This window comes from Apteryx mantelli, chromosome 15, assembly GCF_036417845.1.
Source record: "Apteryx mantelli isolate bAptMan1 chromosome 15, bAptMan1.hap1, whole genome shotgun sequence".
NCBI classification, from domain to species: domain Eukaryota; kingdom Metazoa; phylum Chordata; class Aves; order Apterygiformes; family Apterygidae; genus Apteryx; species Apteryx mantelli.
This window is the reverse complement of record NC_089992.1, coordinates 23,743,974-23,764,119: the sequence shown is the minus strand read 5'-3', so window position 1 is coordinate 23,764,119 and position 20,146 is coordinate 23,743,974. Positions and strand designations below refer to the sequence as shown.

The window sequence follows — 20,146 nt, the reverse complement described above, 5'->3', positions numbered from 1 at the left end:
TCTTTCACCCGAGTCCTGTGGTCCTGCATCCCCTTTGGGATGGTGTAGGCACATCTGGACAGTTTTGTGCAGCCAGGCCAGGGCCCAGCTCCGAGGCAGGGCCCAACGCATGGGGCACAACTTGCACCACCGCAGGTTAGCTTGCTCCTTTTGCTGTAGCGTGCAGCAGCCACACAAGAGGGAGCAGAACCATTCAACTCCTCTAAGGGGATAAAATCGCAGCCCAGACCACAACTGACTGCTGCTCATGCGACAGGGCACTCCGTTTTCAAGTCTGCCTCCTTCCCCGTTTCTGAAGAACAGGGCTTCTCTCCTGGCAAGCGCTGCCTGTTCCCAGCACACAGACAAACGCTACGTCTGCCTCGGGAGTTGGCTGCCTGCACAGACAGGCAATTAATCAGTGGCACGTGTCCCTCGCTCTCTATTTATAGGGGCGTTTGGCAGGGCAGGCAAAGGACAATCTTTGCACAGCCCAGTGCTTTCTCTCTGCCTAGAGCATGCTGCAGAGGGGTCCTGCCAAGACTCCGCACCCCCCTGCCTCCGGCAGCAGAGCCCAAAGTAAAAAGACATTAGAGGACACTCGGGTTCCTGAATGCCTTATTGATTTGAGGCTTTTTTCTCCAATTCAATACAGCGGTCACAGCGCCCTGGGGTGAGCAACACCCCCACTGACGGCTGTGGGGGTGTACGCAGCCTGGTCCTCCAGCCTGCCAAGGGGCAACCCGCAGCCTTGCTGGCTAGAGGGACAAGCGGAACCTGGCAGTGCCGCTAGGCCTCTAATCCCTGCAGGGTTCAGCGGTACCCAGAGCCGTCCCCTCTCCTCCTCAGGCTTTCCTCTCACCGGCTTGGCCAACACGGGGTGCTGCCAGCCATTGCCCGCCCTCCGCCTTGCGATGGGAAGCCCAGCCGGGGCCCACGGGCTGCTGCTTCACAAGGGCACCTTGGCCACAAAGGGACGGGGTGGAGGTGTGCCAGCAGCGTGTCACGGGCCCAGCACGGGAGCCATCATCACCCTCCAGGTGGCAGCTTTTGCTAACGCAGGCCGTTCAGGCCGCCCTTCCCCTCCGTCGCCGGTACCTGCAGGACGGAGGCTGCGGTGCAGCAGGGCAGCTGGAGAATTTGGCAGCTGGGATGCGACAGCCAGAAGAGCCAGGCTGGAAGGCAGTCCCTGCCTGCTCCCTTTGCCCTCCCCAGTGCTACGGTCTCTCCTCCGTCCAAGGACTCCAGGGAGAAACTCCTGAGCGCGTGCTTTGCCTCCCGCACAAGCTGGCATCGAGTCTTTTCACTGTGACTGTGCAAGGGACAGAGTCATTTGCCTAAATAGCCCTAAGAGCAGGTGGCCCACTAGGCATGCCTGCTAGCCCGGCTCTGCATCAGCCACAGACTCGGTCTTACACAGACAGCACGCGTGCCAGGGAGGAAAGCACTAATCCCCTTTCCACCAGCTCCCTGCCCAGCAGGCCTAAAACCCCCGTCTCGGCCCAGCAGGCACGCAACAGCCCACCCGCACGGGAGCCCCTGATCTCCTCCTTCCCCACCCAGCTACCACTGCCTGCAAAATCCATCACCAGCACGGCACAGGCAGGTTTGGCTGCATTTCAGCACACATTGCTCCTGCTCTCAGACCTCCAGCCCAGCCCTAAATTTGCTGCTTATCCAGGAAAACACACACCTGCAGCTGTTTCCCATTCCTGTTCCTCCCCTTCACCCTTTTGCACACATCTGCCCTGCTCGAGCCTGCTAATTTTGGTTTCGTTTCGAGGCTTTTTTCACAACAGCGTCTCTTTCGTAAGCTCAGCTCGGTCAGGCCCCGAGAGCCGTGTCAACCTGCTTCCCAGCCAGGACAGCGCAAAGGGTAACTCACGCTTCTCCAACAGCCAGAACAAACAAGCCCAAAACAATCATTTGGTTGGCGCCAACGTATTATTTATCCTACTGCTCCCCAGGGACTGGATTGAATCACTGTGCTGAGAATAAACAGCTCTGCTAGCCAGGACCGAAAAGCGTGTTTGCAGTCCCAGCACTGATTTGAGTTGATCTGGAAGGGAGCTTTCTACAAAATGGCCCTGTGAGTGGGTCCTGTGGTTTTTCTCTGCCTCCATACCAGCCCTCTGGCTGACCTGCAAAGTTGGCCTTCACTCCCTGCTCTGCCTTAAACAGCTTGACTTAAGCAAGTGGTTTGATTCCCTTCGCCTCTGCTTCTCACCAGGCTTGCGAGGAGCAGCCCTGTCCCCCTGTGCCCGGGGCCGGGGTATAAATGCATTCAAGAGCAGGGAATGACAAGGCAGAGGGCATCAAATGACTTAACATGGGCTGCAGCTGGGTATCCTCTGGGATCACATCAAGGTGACCACACTACATGGCACCAAAGGATGGGACATCCCAATGGCTGGGCCACACGGCGGCAGGGAGAGCAGGCAGCTCCCAGGCTAGTCCCACGCGGCTCCTGGTTAGGAAATGACCCATGGATGCCCCAGACCAGACTCGGCTGCGTTTCAGGAGGCAGCAAGTGACACATCTCCGCCCAGTCTGTAACCCACCAAGTGAAAGGGGTCAACTACCACCCGGGCACATGCCTCTGCCAAGTATACCCGTGCCAAGCTGTAGAGGATCCAGGGATTGCTGCCAGCCTGGGAGGTGGAGAGATGCAGTTTATAAGCACCGTTGCACGCACAGAGACGGGGGCTGGATCTGCAAGGCACAAACCTGTCCTAACCACGCACATGTCACGGGAAGCCCAAGGCTGGTTTTGACACTCTGCAAAGAGCGGATCACACCCTGCTAAGGGGAAGGCATAACCCTATTCCCAACCTCTCTCCTAAAGGGAGTCAGGGCCAATTTCTAGAGCCTTGCTAACCCTGTCGGGTTTCTTCGCCTGGCATTTAAGGCAAACCCCACGGTCAGCACACAAATCAATGGCACAATTGTCAATTGAAATGCTAACCCAAGTCCGGAGCAATGAATAGGAGAAAGAAGAGCTTTGTGCTTTGCAGGCAAGATGGGGAAAACCATGCCAGATTGAATAATAATAATAATATTAATGAGGGGGAGGGAGGGAGCCCAGCGCATCTCGGAGGGATGCCTGCAGGGTGAAGTAATGAGGAGGAGGTAAAGGAAGAGGGAGATGTTCCAGACGAGATGAGAGCAGAGAGGTCGATCTTTAACACACAAAGAGCAACACAGACAAAAGAAGGAGCGATTCTGCTTCAAATCTGGTCGGGGCACAGCAGGGTGAAACAGGCTGGCCTGCGCAGGCCTGGCTTGGGCAAAGGCCCATGATCGTGCTTTAAGGACAGGCAAAAGAACTCTCTGGCTCCCTTTGGATCTCTGAGCCCCTTGGTGAAGCCCATCAGAAAGGAGCCAAGAGCCAGGGCAGCGCCTGGTATCGTGGCCCTGGTCCCGGCAGCGCAGCCCATGGCCTCCCCAGCGCCATGGCTAGGTCTGGCTCCCGCTGGCCCAAGGAGCGCAGCACCCTGGGCACGGGGAGAAGGTTCGCTCCTGGCCTCCTCCCCGAAAGCAGATGTCCACAGCACTTCAAATAGAGAAGCAATGTGGGCATTCGGGTTAGTCACAGGAGAGCTGAAATACCCAGCTCTAATCTCAGCTCAAGGGCTGACTCAGCTAAGCCAGGCCTTCTCCCCTCTGCCCTCCACCGCTCTTCCTTTCTCCAAGCAGGAAAAAAGCCCCCAGCCCTGCTCGGATCCCAACAGACTCCGAGATTCCCAGCTGCTCGGGTTAGTCACCGGCTCGCATGGCTCTGAATCGCCATAGTGGGGAAATCTTTGTGTGTCTACTATGCACCGGTGCTCGAGGAGGACTGTCTCTTCCTAAAATGGAAGCAGTTGTTCTGATCCGCTCTGGCATCTGCACTGTAAAATACGGAACTGAAATGAAAGCTTGAGAAAAAGGAAGGAGAGCGAGCGATAAGAACCTGCAGCCTCTCTCGGCAATGGCGATGCTGGAGCCAAAAGCAAAGGCTGCCGCCCAGGGAAACCCTTCGCTTCCTGCTCATCAGACTCCCGTGAAGGGAGGACTCCTCCGGAAATACGGAGAGGGGAAGCCAGGCAACGCATGGGATTTACCTGCTCCCTGGGATTGCCCTCCCTCAACAGCGCGGAGCCCGGAAAGCAGCCGTGCTGCCCTGAATGGAAAAATGCTCATTACACGGTTTGAGAAACGGTGTCCCCAAGGGGCTCGGGGCCAGCACGGGGACCGAGGCAGAGCAGGGCACCCGGTACCTGCACTCCTGCCCTGCCTTCCTTCCTCACTAAGTCCCGCTCTGGGGACACTATGCAGACAAACCTGGCTCAGCAAAGCTGTGCTGCAAGGCCTGGGCAGGCACTAGCGAAGGCACAGCCCGCAGCAGACACGCTGCTTCGCCCACGCGCAGCTCTAGGCGGTTACCACCCTCCTGCAGCCCTCGCAGCCCCTGGGGCAGAGGGGACCTCCAGGCAGCAGGCACCAAGGTCCGCACAGGGGGAGACACCAGCTTGGAGCAGGGTCTCCGGCCAGGGGAAGGAGCCTTGCTCACCCCCTACAGCCAGCCTCGGAGACCCCCGAGCCTGCCCACAGCCCCATCTCGCTCCCAGACCCACGCAGTCAGAGAAGCACTAAGAACCGCTGACACAGCCTGTTAGTTTTACTGTTTTGGGATGCTTTCAGCGGAGTCAGCACAACCGGCCTGGGATGGAAGGAGGCTGAGGTCTTGCTAAACTCGTGACTTGACTCAGCTCCCTAGCAATCCTCCCACCTCCCTAGCCGGGACATCACTGCTGACCTGCCAGGCCGATCACAAAAACCCCACTGAGGCTGGCACCTCGGACTGCCCCCTTCGCCAGCAGCAGGGCTGCCTGGCCTCCAAGGGATTTCCAGGCAATCAGACCGGATGGGTATTAGCAAAATCCACAAAGCTCCAAACTCCGAGGCTGGACCTCCGACAATCCCTGCAGTGACACTGGTGCGGGCCACCTCCTCCTCCTCACTGATACCAATGCACAAGGGGTTTAGCACAGATCTTAGGCTCAGCGCCCGAGGAGCAGCCCGGCTCCCTGCCCTGGACACGTACAAGCTAAGCACAGCTCACTGCAGAGGGAGGATGCCCAGGACTCATCCCTGAGGAGCAAAGTCCCCCAGGCGACCTCATCTCTCACTCAACACAAGTCCCCCAACTCAAGTCATAGGACAGGGAAGGGACTGCGCTAGGCTCTGGCACAGAGGCTATGTTAACCATAGTATTCTCCCCATGCACGCAGCATCATGCTGTGGCTTCTCTCCCTGGGGTAGATGCCCTGGGCTCAAGCCGTCTCGCTGCGGCGCAGGTATTGCAGGCCTGGGCAGAGGAGGCGAGATGGAAGCAGGTTTGGAAACAGGCCAGACCCGCTTTCCACCAAGATAAGGACAGACTCGAACTACCCCCACCATGCTCATTACTTGCCCCCTAGGTCATAGGAGCTTTTGCACAGTTGGACCATTTCAAAGCACGCAGGAGCGTGTCTCCGCATTGGCTCTGCTGCAATTGCCAAGGTCATAAACACAGACACAGTGCTTGGCACAACCCAAAGCAGGATTTAACCCCTTTAGAGAAACAGAGGGACTTTTAACCCTTTTGCTAAGTTGCCTATGTTTTCCCAAGCTCTCCTGCTGTTGCTGTAGGACAGGGACACTGGGCTGGGCAATCAGCTGGGATCTCTATATGGCAAAACACGATTTAAGCCAGTAGAGCTCTGCAGCCTGGCACCAAAGCAAATGCAGCCAAGGTCTCTGGAAACGCGTGTAGGAAATCCGCCCAGCAGCCCTAGGAACTTTTTTTGCTGTAACACATTACAATGCTGTCAATCGTCACCGTCATGCACCCAGCCCCCTGGGATGACGCTGATGACGCTGCCACCTGTTCTGCCGCCCGCGGGTCAGACAGTGAGCGGGTTCCTGCCTGAATCACTGAAAACGTGCACAGCTCATTTGCTTTCCTGGTTCCCTCCCTCTCCAAAAAGAGTTCATCATTTCCCCTACATCCAGGCTTTATTCTTTCCTTCCTTCCTTCCGGCAGAGCCAGAACAGATTACAGCCCTGATTGTGGCATGTTGCTGTCTCTGCTGCAACCGGACCGGGATCGACTGACAGTACACGGAAAAGATGCTTTTACGATGCCGAGTCACAATCCGGCCACGTGGCAGGGTCATCCAGGACTCAGCGGCTACACCTTTGCGGCAAGCCCACACCTTGGGCAACGTGCCCAGGCCGTGAGCCAACGCTGACTAACCCCATGAATGCAGCTCATGCTCTCCAGGCTCCCGCTCATACCTCGCTTTTGGGAACATCGAAACCGTCTCGACTTGGTGACATGCATCTCTCTTCCGTCCCTGCTTTCCCAGCGCATGCAGGATGCATGACAAACAACCTAGCCCAGGAAGCTAGACTGCTCTCCTTTAGGGCAGGGTCTATAATTAGGAAGTCAAGCCTGCTGCCTTAGTCACCTAGTTTGGGGTCAGCTCTCCCCATTCCCGGTCCCAGATCTGACGTCACCCTGCAGCGTCACTCGTTTCACATTTCCCCCATGAGACAGGGAGGCCGATCCGGGGATTTCCCCAGGTGCGCTGCCACGCACCTGCCCCGGAAGCCTGGCAGGCAGACAGCTCCCTGGCGGCTCCTGACACTGGAGCCCCTCCAAGGGCAACACAGGCATCACAGCACCCATGCAGAGGGACAGAGCCACCGGAGCAGGCAGCACAGGGCTGCCACCAACCCCATTTGTCCCTGGTGGAAGGGCCAGGCTGAACCACGCTGCTTCCAAAGAGCTGCACTCTTTCTTCCCATCTCCACGACTGAGGCTGGCAAGAAGCCAAACTGCAGTTTTAGATGATCTATAAATTCCCAGGTTGAGACGTTTCTGCAAGAACAAGCATGGCTGTGAGTGGCTGCCGTGATCATCAAGTGATTAGGTTCTCCTTTCCCCCCATGATACTGCCCAAAGGGAGCAGCAACGTGGCAAGAGGAAACCAGAGCTCCTAGTGTGATGGTCAGTCAGGCCAGGGAGGTGTCACCTCATGCTCCCCAGGCCTTTCACACATTCCCTGCTCACTCATAAACCATCCCATTCCCAGGGGATTAATGTCTGGGATCAGCCTATTATGCTTCTGGGATTTGGCCCTTCCTCTGGTGACGAGGGTTTTTAGGGAAATGCTTTGTCTCTAGATGAGGTGAATCAGAAGGCATGCTCTAGGGTGGTTTTGTTCTGACCTGCCATGGAACGATTGGAGGGCTGTGAGCTGCAGGGTCTCTACACCACAAGCCAACATGACTCGCCGAAAATGATATACTTGTGCCTGAGGGGTTTCTGAGAAAGAGGGAGAAAGCAAGACTGGGGGAAACCACTTCCTTCCCATTGCTCACTGAAAAACCTGGTCCATCATTCCCTGCTCTCCTTGGCTTACATGGCCAGCAAGCTGCTAAGGCCCTCCGAGGCAGGCAGGAGCTGCACTCCTACTGCCACCTCTCCAGCTGGGGAAGCAGAGGCACAGAAAGGCTGAAGGATCACCCTGCTGAGAACTTCACAGCAGAACAAGGACTACAAGTCAGGTTTATGAGAGCTTTGGCATACGCTCTAACCATGGAGCTATCCTATTTTACCCAACAAGGGAAACTAGCCCAGAGAAGCAATGTGCTCTCCTGAAGTGAGATGGGGAGACAGAGAGAGGTTCCACTTCTCTATTTTTCCCATTCCCTGCTCGGAGGATGCAGGGCCCCATACGCATACATAGGTAAAGAGACGAAAGCGCATCTCGGTCGCAGTGAATTGGTTCCAGTGCTCCCCTCCACCGCACAGCTCCAAGGACATTGTTCAACGTACAAGACAGCCCTGCACCCTCTCAATTCAGTCCAGGCTCCAACATCAGTTATTTCTCAAAGAAAGCAAGATGGAAAGAACGTACCTAATAAAGCCCAATCCCCTAGAGATTTCCATTCCAAACTCCTAAGAGCTCGTTTCCCTGCAGAGTCCTTTCAGGGCCAAATATCTTCCTGGTGCCCTTTCACTCCCTCCCTGTCCCCTATCTGTTCAGCTTAGTGAGAGACAGAGCGGGTGTTGGCAGACGGGGAGCTGATGTTTGCCTGGCCAGGAGACGGTGCTGATCAGCCCGTTGGCTGGTGTATCTCACAAGGGGTTTGCTGTGCCTGCCTTTCCCTCCAGGTCTCTCCTCTCCCCAGCTGCTCATGTTTTTGGGATGCTTGGAGGGACTCCTTGCCTCATCCCCAAGCTCCTTTCTGGTGTTAGACTGCAGCGAGCTGAAAGACTCCAGAACCCACCAGGTAGCAACAGCAGAAATCAAGCAGCCAGAAACAGTGCTAAAAACGTCTCTTGCTCAAGTAGCACGAGATACAGACACACGTGCTTCCTGCTCCCTAAAGCACTCCATGGCCTCCTAGGGAACACGCAACTCCCTGCCATCGAGACACCTCCGCCCACCTCCCACGCAGGGCAGCTGCTGTCTGGCTGGCCACCACAAGAGCCTTCCATGGCAGTCAGCAAGTTGTGGCCACGCTGCCCGCATCTCTCCTCTCCCTCTTCTGAGCACACAGAGTAACCAGGGAAAACTTGACCAAACACCACTATGCTCTTTTCTAGCACTGACTGCTGGAGTCTAAGAGTGGCCACCAGCTGCAACTAGATGTCCTGGAAAGGGCAAGGACCTGAAAAGGCATCAGATGAAACAAGCCGTGTTGTAGGCATCAGTCATTTCCTATGGATTTTGTAACTGTCTGACACCACCTGGGATGGGGAAGGGCGCTGGCTATCCAGGTGGGTAGCGCGTTGAAGTCAGCACGCACTGCCTTTGTTTCAGCTGGGCACTCCCACAGACACGTTCCCGTATCCGGAGAGCCTGCGTGTGCCTAGAAAGGAGGGAGTAGACAAACGGTGAAGACAAAGTGCTTTCTTACCAGCCTGGGGGGTAGCAGCTCTGACCATACTCTTCCCATGCCTGCCACCCTGTAGGAAACGCTACGCTCTGGTTTCCGAAAGCAGCACAACTCAGAGCAAGGGCCGGGGCCGCGTGCTGCTGTCATGATAAGAGGGGCTGGCGTCAGGGGACATAGCGCGCTGCCTCAGCCACACCGCAGCAGCTCCCCGGCTTGGGGGGAGAGAAATCACATCAACCAGGGAGCCCCAAAAGGTCAGCCCACACCCTGAAGCTGGGAACCTGCCTCTCCCCAGCAGCGCTTGCCCACATCCCACCTCAGACACCTGCAAGCTCACCTTCAGGAGGAGTCTCCCCCCTCTGCTGCAGCCCTCCGGTGAGCCTCAGAAGCGGAGAGCAAGTGTAAAGGCACAGAGACAAATCCCTGCTTTGCAAGCTAAAGCCAAGGGCTCTTCAAAGGCCTTTGATTTAGGGTTCGCTCCCGGGCATACTTGCCCAGTAAACCTCCAGAGGAGGTGAGATGGCAGCAGCAGCAGCAGCGGTGGTTCAGACTGTTACAATACCGGCCAGTTTTATATTCCACCTGTGACCCTCATCCTTCGCAGGGAGAGCAGGGGAGCCCAGCCTCGGGCAGCACAGGGCACCCGCAGCAGGCTGCGGAAATCGGGGGGCTGCGTGGCCTTGAACTGAGAGAGGGCAAGTGCAAGAACAGGCAAGGTGACTTGTGCCCAGGAGACAGCAAAAGGGTCAATGCATGCGCGGGAAACTGCTGCTGCCCCCAAAAGAAAGACAGGCGTGAAAGCACGGAGGGGGGACTTGCAGCGGGGAAGCCTATGTTACTCAAACGCAGGCCTGATTGCCTTATACATTTCACTCCTCTTTTTTATTTTAATTCTGTAGCGAGTCAGAGTGACAGGTTTCATCTGTTCGGTATTTCTCATTCTGTCGCTCCCCCAAGACAGTTTGGAGATAGGCAGCATTTAATAATCTGCCAAGAGACCTCACGCTATCTCTTCTCACACCCCTCCCCAACTGTTTCCGAATCCCTCTACACCAGTAAAGTCACCTTCCCTGCGCTCCTACCCTTACCGCACCCCTCGGAGGCAGGAGCAGGGCTATGCTGTTACTCCAGCAACAACTACCTCCTCTCTGCAGCAGGACCCTTCCACCCCCCTGCCAAGCTACATTCTCAGCTGCCACCATATGCTGCTGCTTGCATTTTGTTTGGCTTCTCCCCCAACCGCTCCTAAAGAGCCTGCAATCATGGGATGTTCATGTGGCAGCTTTTTACTGCCCTCGGGAGAGTCGCTGCCATCAAAAGGAAAACGCTCCGGAGCAGAGCAAACAATCCAGCCCACATTATCGGGGATATATGGCCAAGTGCTTTGTTCCTGCAAAAGCTCTTAGCCTGTGTGCAGCCCAACACGCCCGGGAAGGCTGCGCTTGCACACACAAAGCCTCGAGCCCACAAAGCACAGTCTAACTAGACAAATATGCTTTCTCAGAATTGCACTAAAGGAGGCAAATATTCGAGCCAATTAATGCATTCCACTCTATTTCTGGTAAGTCCCAGGGCAGCTTGGCAGCAGTATCCAGCTCAAGGGGCTGAACTAGGACAGGAAGAGAGAAATACCCCAGTTTGATAATCCAGCTGCATGGCATGGGCATGTCTGTTCAAAAGCATCTCTGTGAGCTACTTAACCAATATCCTCTCTCGCTAGGGGCCTTCCAGCTCGAGCCAGAGCAGGCAGCAGTCCCAAACGCTCATTAACCAAGCAATAAAAGGGAAAAGACCCCTAACCTGCGGCTGGAAGAAACAAGCCTCGATTCAAAGCTTCTGCCGTCAGCGAGGACTTCGTGAAGCAGGGCAACCACACAAGGCCCCTTTTAGCCCTCTGAAGGCTTGAATCGGAGCGCTTTGCGCTCCATGAAAGACGGGTCTCTCCTATTTAAACAAAAGGCGAGCATGTGACAGGTACTGCAGTGCTTTCTGTGCTCAGGCAGTGGGAAGGGCACGCTAGCACATTGCCAGCCGCCCCCTCCCCTCCCCTCCCCAAGGACGTTATGCAGCACCGAAGCCTGCGCCGCTGCAAGATGAGTCCGGAGCAGAGGGCTTTGACTGCGCGGGTGCCCTCGCGAGCAGCCGCTCGCAGGGACCATCCTCTAGCAGGTACGTTTTCCCTACCAGCCCCGGAGCCAAGCCACTGACTGCGCCCTACGGATTGTGGGAACTAAATTTAGAGCCAGGTTTTGTTACATCCCAAAAGCCGTCCTCCGTAATAACAGTGTCGAGCTGCGCTGTGTTCCTGCTGGAAGCTGGAAAACTTTGGCCTATGATTACGGCATTTCATTACACGGTCACTGGAACGACTGCAGCATGACAAAAGGATGCTTTTAGCAGCATAGCTGCTATCCGGAGAGCACCACTGTCCCTCCCTGCAGGAAGACCAGTTTCCAGAGACTGATTTATCATAAAAAGCCTTCCAGGATAAAAATCGCCCCGAGCACCCCCACGCGCACGCACCAGCAAAGCAGCCACGTTACCTTTTAGCTTAATTGGCAGCCATCTCTCGTCTCCCTGGCTGCCAGTTACCAGCACCGCAGCCTGCAGCAACAGAGAATTCCTCTTTCCGCCACGTGCCCTTTTCTCCCAGCCCAAACTGCTTCCCCCAGGTGAGGGTAGTGAGGGTGCAGGCTGCGCAGTGGCACGTGGAGCCTGCCCAGCCGCTGCAGAGGTCTAAAGCGATAGTTTAAAGAGACCTGTGGCTCTGGAGCGAGGATGACATTTCAGCTCCCTACAGAAAGCAGGTAAGACTATGCACGCAGCAAAGGGACTTTCTTGCTAGATTTGGAAGGGCCGTTTTGTGCTCTTTGAGGCCCTCCTACCTGCTGCCCTAGGCTTCCCACCCCTGCAATGAATGTCAGCTGGTTCTCAGCCCTGCTCAGGAAGCCATGCAGCCTTTTGAGTTTGCTTTGGAGAAGGCAATGTAGATGTTGATTGCATCCCTTTTCTGTTCACTTGACCTCCATGAGTGAGAACATACAATATCCATTCTTCTCACTTCCCTCTTCAGCTGAAATGCTGCATTAGTCAGACTTGGAAACCCAAGCTGCCGAGTTACTGAGGTCAGTCATCCGAATCCAAACATTCGGATCAGACTTTCCAAGACTTGCAAAGCACTGTCCATGATACAAGCAAACCTCTGGCCACAGTTGTTGTGACCAGTCCAACGGCACGTTTTGGCTGGAACCATCCATGCCTTCACCAAGGAAACTGCTAGAGCACCCTAAACTTGTGACGCCTGCTGTTCTTTCCATCCCAGTACAAACACAGCCAATAAAGGAAAACACTTCAATTCAATGGGTAATTAGATGATGAAGTCATAGCTACAGGAGGCAGCAGAGGCCAGTTCAACAGGGTCCTGGAGAGGAGACTGGATATTTATAGCACTAAAGATCCAGAACTGTCATTAACAGCAATATTAGGTTTATTAGAAGGGATATGTAAGCTCTTGCTCCAAACTTGAGCTGCTCTGTAATTACTCGAGATCCGAGCGAGGTGATGCTTCTGCATCCACCTCTCGTGGCACTGTTGTAGTATTTTGCTGTAGCATCAGACACAGCCTACTACACTGGGTGGAGCCGCAAAATGAAAGGCAAAGTACCAAGAAGGGTACAGGAACAGGAGGAACGAGTCCTATTCTCAGGGCAACCAGGAATAGCTACACAACAAGGACGTAGCTCAGTAGGAGAGCACTGACTGCAAAACAAGCAGTTTCCTGCTTCCAACTTAAGTTCCAGCCCAAGAGTCCTTTTTCTGGCTACAAACTTCTTTAAAAAGCATCCTGTATTCAGGCTTGGATTTAGTTTATCCTGCCTTAAGGCCCCGAGAGGGACTACATCACCTACATAAAATCTTCCCAGCCTCATTTTCTGCAGTTAAGCTGCAATGCTGAACATTAAGTTGTCCCACAGCTGGGACAGAGCTGGAGCTGGACAGTGAGGCAGCGCTTTGAATTCTAACTCTCATTCCCAGCTCCAGGCACTTCAGCGAAGCAGCCACAACTCTTATTAGTTCTCCCATGTCTGTTGTTTTTGTGTCATGCTCTTGCAACAGGAGGTGGCTGTGATTCACTTGCTTGGTTTGTTTGGTTTGTTTTTTTTTCAATCTGGGCAGATAAAATGTTCGTTCAAATATTTTTTGATAATACCAGCATCTCCCACCCTGTGAAAATGAGCCGTCTGCAGAAAATAGCATTGCTGGGAAAGTGAGAAGCTTTCTCCTGTAAATGCTGATCCTCAGAGCTACACGTGAAACTCTGTCCTACAAGACGTTTCACGCCCTTGGAGCCATGGGTCCTGAGGAAAGGGTGCCACTGTCACTGAGGAACAAAAGTTGGCAGTAGCACCACAGCCTCTCCCTTTGCCTCCGCTCCCCATCAGTATGAATTCGGCCCCATCTCTTGCCAGCTCTCCTCCCTTTCGCTAGCTAAATGCGGCACCACCGCATCAGTGGGCACGGAGAGCTCCTCTAAGAGCTCCTACAGCGCTCGTGGGGATGAGGCAGAGGCACTCAGAGATGCTTGCTGGCGCGGTTTCTCCCAGGGCCAAGGGAGGCAGCGGGCTTGGCAAAGCCCAGGAGCTGCTGCGGGCAGCGTGGACATTTTCCGGGAATTGCCATTTCCCCTTCCCTCCCGACCCAGGGCAGGCTAGAGCCAGTTTGCCCAGATGAGGCAGCCAAGGGTCAAGCATATAATCTTCCTTTTCCCCTGTGGGACCTGCTCATCTCCAGCGAACTACACATCAACTCAGAACCAGTCCCCCGCAGCTCCAGAGCCCCGTCTGTTAATGAGAAAGAGGGGGATAACGAAACAGTCAGACTCCATCCTAACCCAAGCTGTGAATGCACCGGGCCGCCAGAGAGGGGCTGGGCGTTTGTAAAAATCACTCCTGTGCTGCACCAAAGGCCAGGGTGACGGCTCACCCCCGGCTATAAGAGCGGGCTGAGCCGGTCCTCAGGCTTCTCGCCATCCTCTCTGCCACTCCTCTGCTCTCCTGATGCTCGGTGACTTTCCGGTCAGGAGACAGGCAGCCTGGGATGCCATCCCTCCTGCTCCACACGGAGAGTCTGTTATCTGCCGGCTCCGTCACCCGGACGGCTCCGTCACCCGGACGGCTCTGCCCAGCCCCAACCCACGGCGGTCTCCATCTCTACAGCCAGAGCAAAACAGTAAACACAGTATCTGCCGTGACAGGGAAACGCTCTGTGTGGGGTCTGAACACAGGTTTTCAAAGCAAAGCCCAGCTGACCACTGCTTAGTTAGAAAAATGCAAAGCAGCAGGGGGAGAGGGGAAATTAGAAGGAAAGACGAGCGAGAACACAGCGTACAAGGCTGATATGCTTTCCTCTGCGCCGGTGCAGGCTGCTGTGGCTGAACTCACTCCCACTCTGAAAATCACAGCAGATAGGGAACTTGCCACTTACAGTCTTTCTTCATTAGGACGCCGGGAAGGGTAATAACCAGAACAGACCCCCAGGCCATCTGTACGCCAGCCCAGTCGCGAAGGGGAAGATGGCAAAGTCCTTGTCAGGAAAAAGGACCTTAAGCATATTAGGTTTAACCAGGGGTCAGGAGCTGAGCTCAACCCTTTGCTGAGTGCTGCGTTTCTCCAAGAAGAAGAAACCCTGCAGAGTCAGCCGTGCTCTCAAGTAACTGCTTATCCAGCTCTACCCACGAGCCAGCCACCTGCGCAAGGCCCTGCTCGCCGGGAGAGCTCCAGGGAGCCTGCAACCCGTCCTGGGCACCGCGCGGTCTCAGCCGCACGTCGAAATGGGGTGGCTGTTCTGGAAAGGCATGCCTCCTCCTCACCCTGTCCCACCCGGCGTCACAGCAGCAGGGAGGCAAAACAAAGGCAGAATAACAGCCCCGGCCAACGGCTGGGAGCTGCGCTTGCACGCACCGCGTTCGAAGCCTGGAAACGGCAGGTCTGCAGTACGCTTTGTGCCAGACACCCACAGGGCTGGCCCAGCACTGCGAGTCCAAAGTCCGGAGATTACTTAAAGGCAGGCAGCTCCGAACACCGAGAGAAGCCGGCTTGTTTCTTTGCCTTCAGATCTGAGCGCACGCACCCTTGTCTTTTGGGGAGAGCTGGGCTCAGGCCAGTGACAGGAGGGAATTTCTCTGCTCCTCTCCAGGGCTGCAACGTCTCTAGGTGCCTTTGCGGAGGCTGCCCTACCTGGTTCTAGCGACGGGCTGCGGCGCGTAACAAACTTAATTAGGTGAAGAGCTGCCAGCCCCTGCAGAGTCCCGGCCTGAGGCCGGTGCCGCACCACGGTTCGGCATGCACCATGCACCCGGCCTCGGCCAAGCCGCAGCCCCTCGCGGCGGGCAGAGCGCGAAGGGTGCCCCACGGGGAGTCACTGCGCGAGGCTGGATTCGAACCAGCGACCTTGCAGGTGACCGTGCTGTGGCAGGGCAGCCTCCCACCCGCTCCGGTGCTAACGGCCACGCAGGTGACCACGGCGAGGAGCCCAGCTGCTGCTCTTCGGTCCAGTTCCCAGGCTCTGGGATCAGGATTCAACCTGGAGACCAAGCCCTGCAACACCGGCACCCCACGGCGAGGGTCTAGCCGCTACGCAAGGCGGACGCAAACAGCAGCACCACGCTGACTTGCAGGTTACCTGTACTAAAGATACCGTACCTGTCTTTCGCTACGTTTGGAGCATCAGGGAAGGGCTTTCTGCCACCCATTGCATCCCTTTCCCGCTCCATCCTACTTCCTCACCCTCCTCCGATGCCTCCTCTCCTCCCACCTCCACGCTCCATCCTAGTCCGCCCTCCTCCTCATGCAGTGAGGACCCGTTTTCTAAAGGATAGAGGTTACATGGAGCAAAACACAATCTGTTAAATAGGAAGCACGACTGACTCTTAATGAGAGTACAGCCCATATTTGCTTCCGCTAACACCCTAACCGAAATCCCTGTGGGCCTGTGTCCCAGCTACGCTAAAAAAAAGAAAAAAAAAAGAAAGAAAAGAGATAAGCACAAGCTGATCCCTTTGCAGGGAAGTGTCCTAACACTAATTGGCTTTGGTATTTCTCGGTGGCAGATCCCCACTGTGTTTAATGCCAGGAAAGCCACCGTGTGACACAGCCGGGCCAAAGGACGCTATTCCGCGTGCACGCCGTGGCCGGCACTCAGACATGGGTATCATGGAAACCCGACTGCTTGAGCCTGCTCTTCACCTTCAGCACCACTTTGCTCTAGGACGGACGTTTCCACCCACACCAGACATCGGCAAGCCGACTTTTTTTTTTTCTTTCTTTTTCCGCCACCTCACTCCTAAATGGGGCAGGGGAAAATTCTGGCGAGGAAGGCACGAGCCCCACAGCCGCAGCTCCGCTCGGTCTCGCACCGTTTGCTCCCCCGGTTCTGTACCGCTGGCGGAGCAGCAGCTGAGCTGCTTAATTCGCCAGCGGATAGGGCAAACGATGCAAGGCTACGCGCAGCCTTCCGCTGCCCTGCCGGCTCCTCTCCTCTTTGTGCATCTCCTTGCACAGGAGCCACCTCCGGGCCATGTGCCCGGCATCCATCCCGGTGCTTCTGGCCTTTATCTCCTGGAGCGCCGGGGCCGAAAGAGCTCCTGGCAGAAGAATAACAGATGGCACCAAATAAACCACTGCAAATTCCCGTCCTCTGAAGTTCTCGACAAATGCAAAATACAGAGGAGCTGTTGTACTGCAGAGCAGCACGAGCCCTACAGCTCTGCTGAACCGTGGGGGTTAGACAAACACCAGAACCACTGGGGACAAGACGGGGTCTTTTGTTAAATCCTCCCTGGAGGGCATTAAGCCACAAGCTTGGAAGACACATGATAAAGCTAGTAAACGTTAGCCTGCTCTTTTCCACCCATGTATCCTGGGCTGCGCTCCCCGCAGACGCAGGGCATACGCTTCATCCTTGAAAAGGAGCTCTTTGTTCGGTTTCCAGTAAGATTGTATCTGATCACAAGCCATTTCACTTGTATATATTTTCTCATAGAGGCCGTCTGTAAATATTTAATAACACAACTCATTTGCAACTAACAGGCTAAGTACATCAGATTAATAAGAAAATTAACTGTTTGATGCAAATATACTTCTTCATTTCTCCCCATGAGCTAGAGGAAATGGTTACCTTACCGGTTCCAGGACGCGGGCTTGTCAACGGTCTTTAATATACCCAACCCGTGGGAAAGTGTTCCCAGAATATAGAGGGGTAAAGGACTTGTCAAGGCAAGAGATGTAAAAATTCAATTAAAAAAAACAACAAGGAGGTTAAAACCCCTTCTGAGACCACGGGCGTTTCAGCGCGTCAGAAGTCTGCCCAAAGAGACAAAAGAAAAAAACATAACAGGACCAACTCCACTCGAAAGGCACGACAGGAGGGGAACCGCACCGCCCGGCGGCAGGGAATCGCTGCCGGCCGCGCACCGCAGGCGCATCTCAAGGCTGCGCTCTGCTTCCCGCGGCCGCTCGCTCGCCGGGTCCTACCTTGGGGAGCCGTGATGATCCTGGGGTTCACCTTGGAGCGCCCCGCAGCCCACAGGCCCAGCTGGCTGGCCCATAGGGCCACAAAGAGGGCAACGGGGGACCTTCTGCCCATTTCTACTTATGCGGAGAGCAGGAGATTGTGAGCCTGACAGCTGCATTTCTTTTCTTAAGCGACGGAGTAGGCTGGATCCAGGCCAGCCAATAAGTGGAAACGAGGGAGGGACTAAGTGTTCTTCCTCGTACCAGGCTGGTAGAATGCAAAAAAAAAAAAAAAGAAGAAAGTGCAAGCCTTATTCTGGGCTTCTTAAAAGCCTGTCCTTTGCAAAGGGGGTCTTTTTGTTTGCCTCCTGATCTCCCACAATGTGTACTCTCAGGCTTTGCAAGGTATTTCTGTCGTCCTCCTTTTTTTTTCCCCCTCTTTCCTGGAAGAGGAAGGTGAGAGCCTGATGGCTTCGTTTGCCTTCAGGCTCCTTTGAGAAAAATTGCAGCTGGCCCAAGGCTTGCAATAAACTTATCAGACAGTGAAGAGACTTGTAATAGAAATATTAAGGTTGATACGAATGAAGTAAAAATGAAAACGCGTGTGTGTAAGAGAGAGAGAGCGTGAGAGCACAGGAAGCAACAGCAGATCAAGGGTGCAAAGACTGGCCTGTGCTGATAACGAAGATCCCTGTTCCCAGTTGCTTAAATTGAGGTATGTGTCAAGCGCAAAAAGCTCTGATAGCAGCCTGGCAAGGACAACTCGCTCACAAGAGACCATGTCTCTAATATCAGGAGGAGGCAGCAAGGCTGCAGCGTAGCTCACGTGCCAGCCTCTTTCCTGCTAGTGCTACAAGATCAGAGCAACGGGCCACTCCGCAAAAGATTTGCCCCAAAATTCATTTGTCTTCACAAGTCAAGAAGAACACCAGAGACATAATGAGGACTTGACAGCTGGTGTCCCTTGCCATCCGTGTTGCACAAAAATGATCCCGGCATGTACATCTCTCATATGTCATGTGCTTGGGAGCATGTGAGTGCGAGCATGGGATTAAGAAAAATCTGAGAGTGTGAATGCATAAAATCCATTTAGTTAGAGATCCGGTGAACAAATATCCCTTTCCATAAGATCGCACACTGCCTTTTGTCATGCTAATGCTCTCCGAAATGACAAGATGCTTAGTGGGGCGCAGCACACTGGCTCATGGGACCGGCCTGCCACCAGGGCTGCGGTGCGACCTTTGGAGAGTGTCGCTTCATTTTGCCAGACCTCCATTCCCCGTCAGGAGGCCAGCAAGGGCTGACAGTCTTTGTGAAGCGCTGTGAGATTTGTTAATGAGAAGAGCAGGGCATTACGTGCGAGGAAAGTGAGGCCAGACGTGCCCAGAATAGGAGAGCCCCACGGGGAACTCACAAGGACATGAGACGCAGCTGCGCTCTCTTTTAAGTCAGTACTGAAGCTAGACCCGGGACTGCTCCACTCCTGAAGGAGATGAACGGTGGCAGTTCAAGGGGACATTTTGGAGGAAGCAAAAAATTAATGAGGCAGCTAATTGACAATTTTAAGGACCCACAGGAATTTCCCACTAACTCTAAGCATGGGGTTTCATCTCTCTCTTCAACCAAACAGCCATTTGGGTAATTACAGTATGACAACATACAGACCAACTCTGGTTTTCCACTTTTAGACATGGTGATTCCCAGATTAGCCTTGAACTGTTCCGCATTGCTGCTCACCTTTATGCAACTGTCCATTTCACCCCAGAAGTTACTGCTTTTCTCTACCTGCCCCATTGATCCTGGAGGTACTCGAACCCACTGCCACTTGCTTTCTTGCAGCGCACGTCAGAGAAGGCTTGCTGGAAAATGTGCGTGTAATTCATTAAGGCTCCTTCACACAGTCAGGAGTGAAAAAGAAACAAGAGGGCACCATTTGCAAATCAACAGCCTAAGCCAAACAACCCATGCTGGTTCCTTAATAAACATGACGACTTAACAATTCGCATCCACCAAAATCTGGGCTATGCAAATGGAAGTTGCATGCATTGTTACCTGCTTTTTCTTTTATGACCTGATGTGTTTTTTCTTTCACATGGCTCATATAACTACAATTGTACAGCACCAAGTCACCATCCAAATGAGACTAGCATCACTGGCAGCCTGTACCAGCAAGACCACAGCCAGGCCTGGATAAATGGGAAAGATCAGCAAAGACAACTGATGGAGCAGAGACCTTTCTGAGGATATTTCATTTAACCTGCTCCAGGATGGACAAAGACAGGCACAGCCTCAATCCAGCTGATCCAACAGGGCAACTTCACAACTACGTAATGCCGTAAGAGGATGTGCATATAGCTGACTATTTCTAATCCCTCCCCTGCTCTTTATCTTCAACCCAGCTGAGTCCAAATGTAGAAGACAAACAAGAATAAGTCTGCGAGCATCTGTTTAGAAAGCTCTGTCTCCCTTGAGGACCTGCTGCTCCCCCCGGCCTCCCCAGGCCACCCTTCTTCCCCTTCGGAAACGTTCACAGGAAAGATATGAGGATTTTCTATGTTCATGTAATATTTCTGGCCCCGTAACAGCCTGATCAGAACTACTAGACAGGACCCTTTGCCAGTTTGTCCGCTAAGATAGGACATGGGTATGTGGACAGACCATCTGGAGAAGGGGGTGCATGGGCCCTGTGCCTCCCTACAGCCTCAGCTGTACTATGCGTTCAT

The 20,146-nt window shown here is 54.4% G+C and overlaps 1 protein-coding gene across 4 annotated transcripts in view; it reads right to left on the bottom strand.

The window, feature by feature from the left end:
• Positions 1 to 17,598, bottom strand: part of SEMA7A (semaphorin 7A (JohnMiltonHagen blood group)) — a 30,906-nt gene extending 13,308 nt beyond the window's left edge. For all 4 annotated transcript variants that reach the window (XM_013958768.2, XM_067305480.1, XM_067305481.1 and 1 more), the window contains exon 1: positions 17,445 to 17,598. In XM_013958768.2, coding sequence (XP_013814222.1) covers positions 17,445 to 17,556 — 112 coding nt within the window. In that variant the 5' untranslated portion in view covers positions 17,557 to 17,598. The remainder of the gene's footprint in view (positions 1 to 17,444) is intronic.
• Positions 17,599 to 20,146: the final 2,548 nt, after the last annotated feature.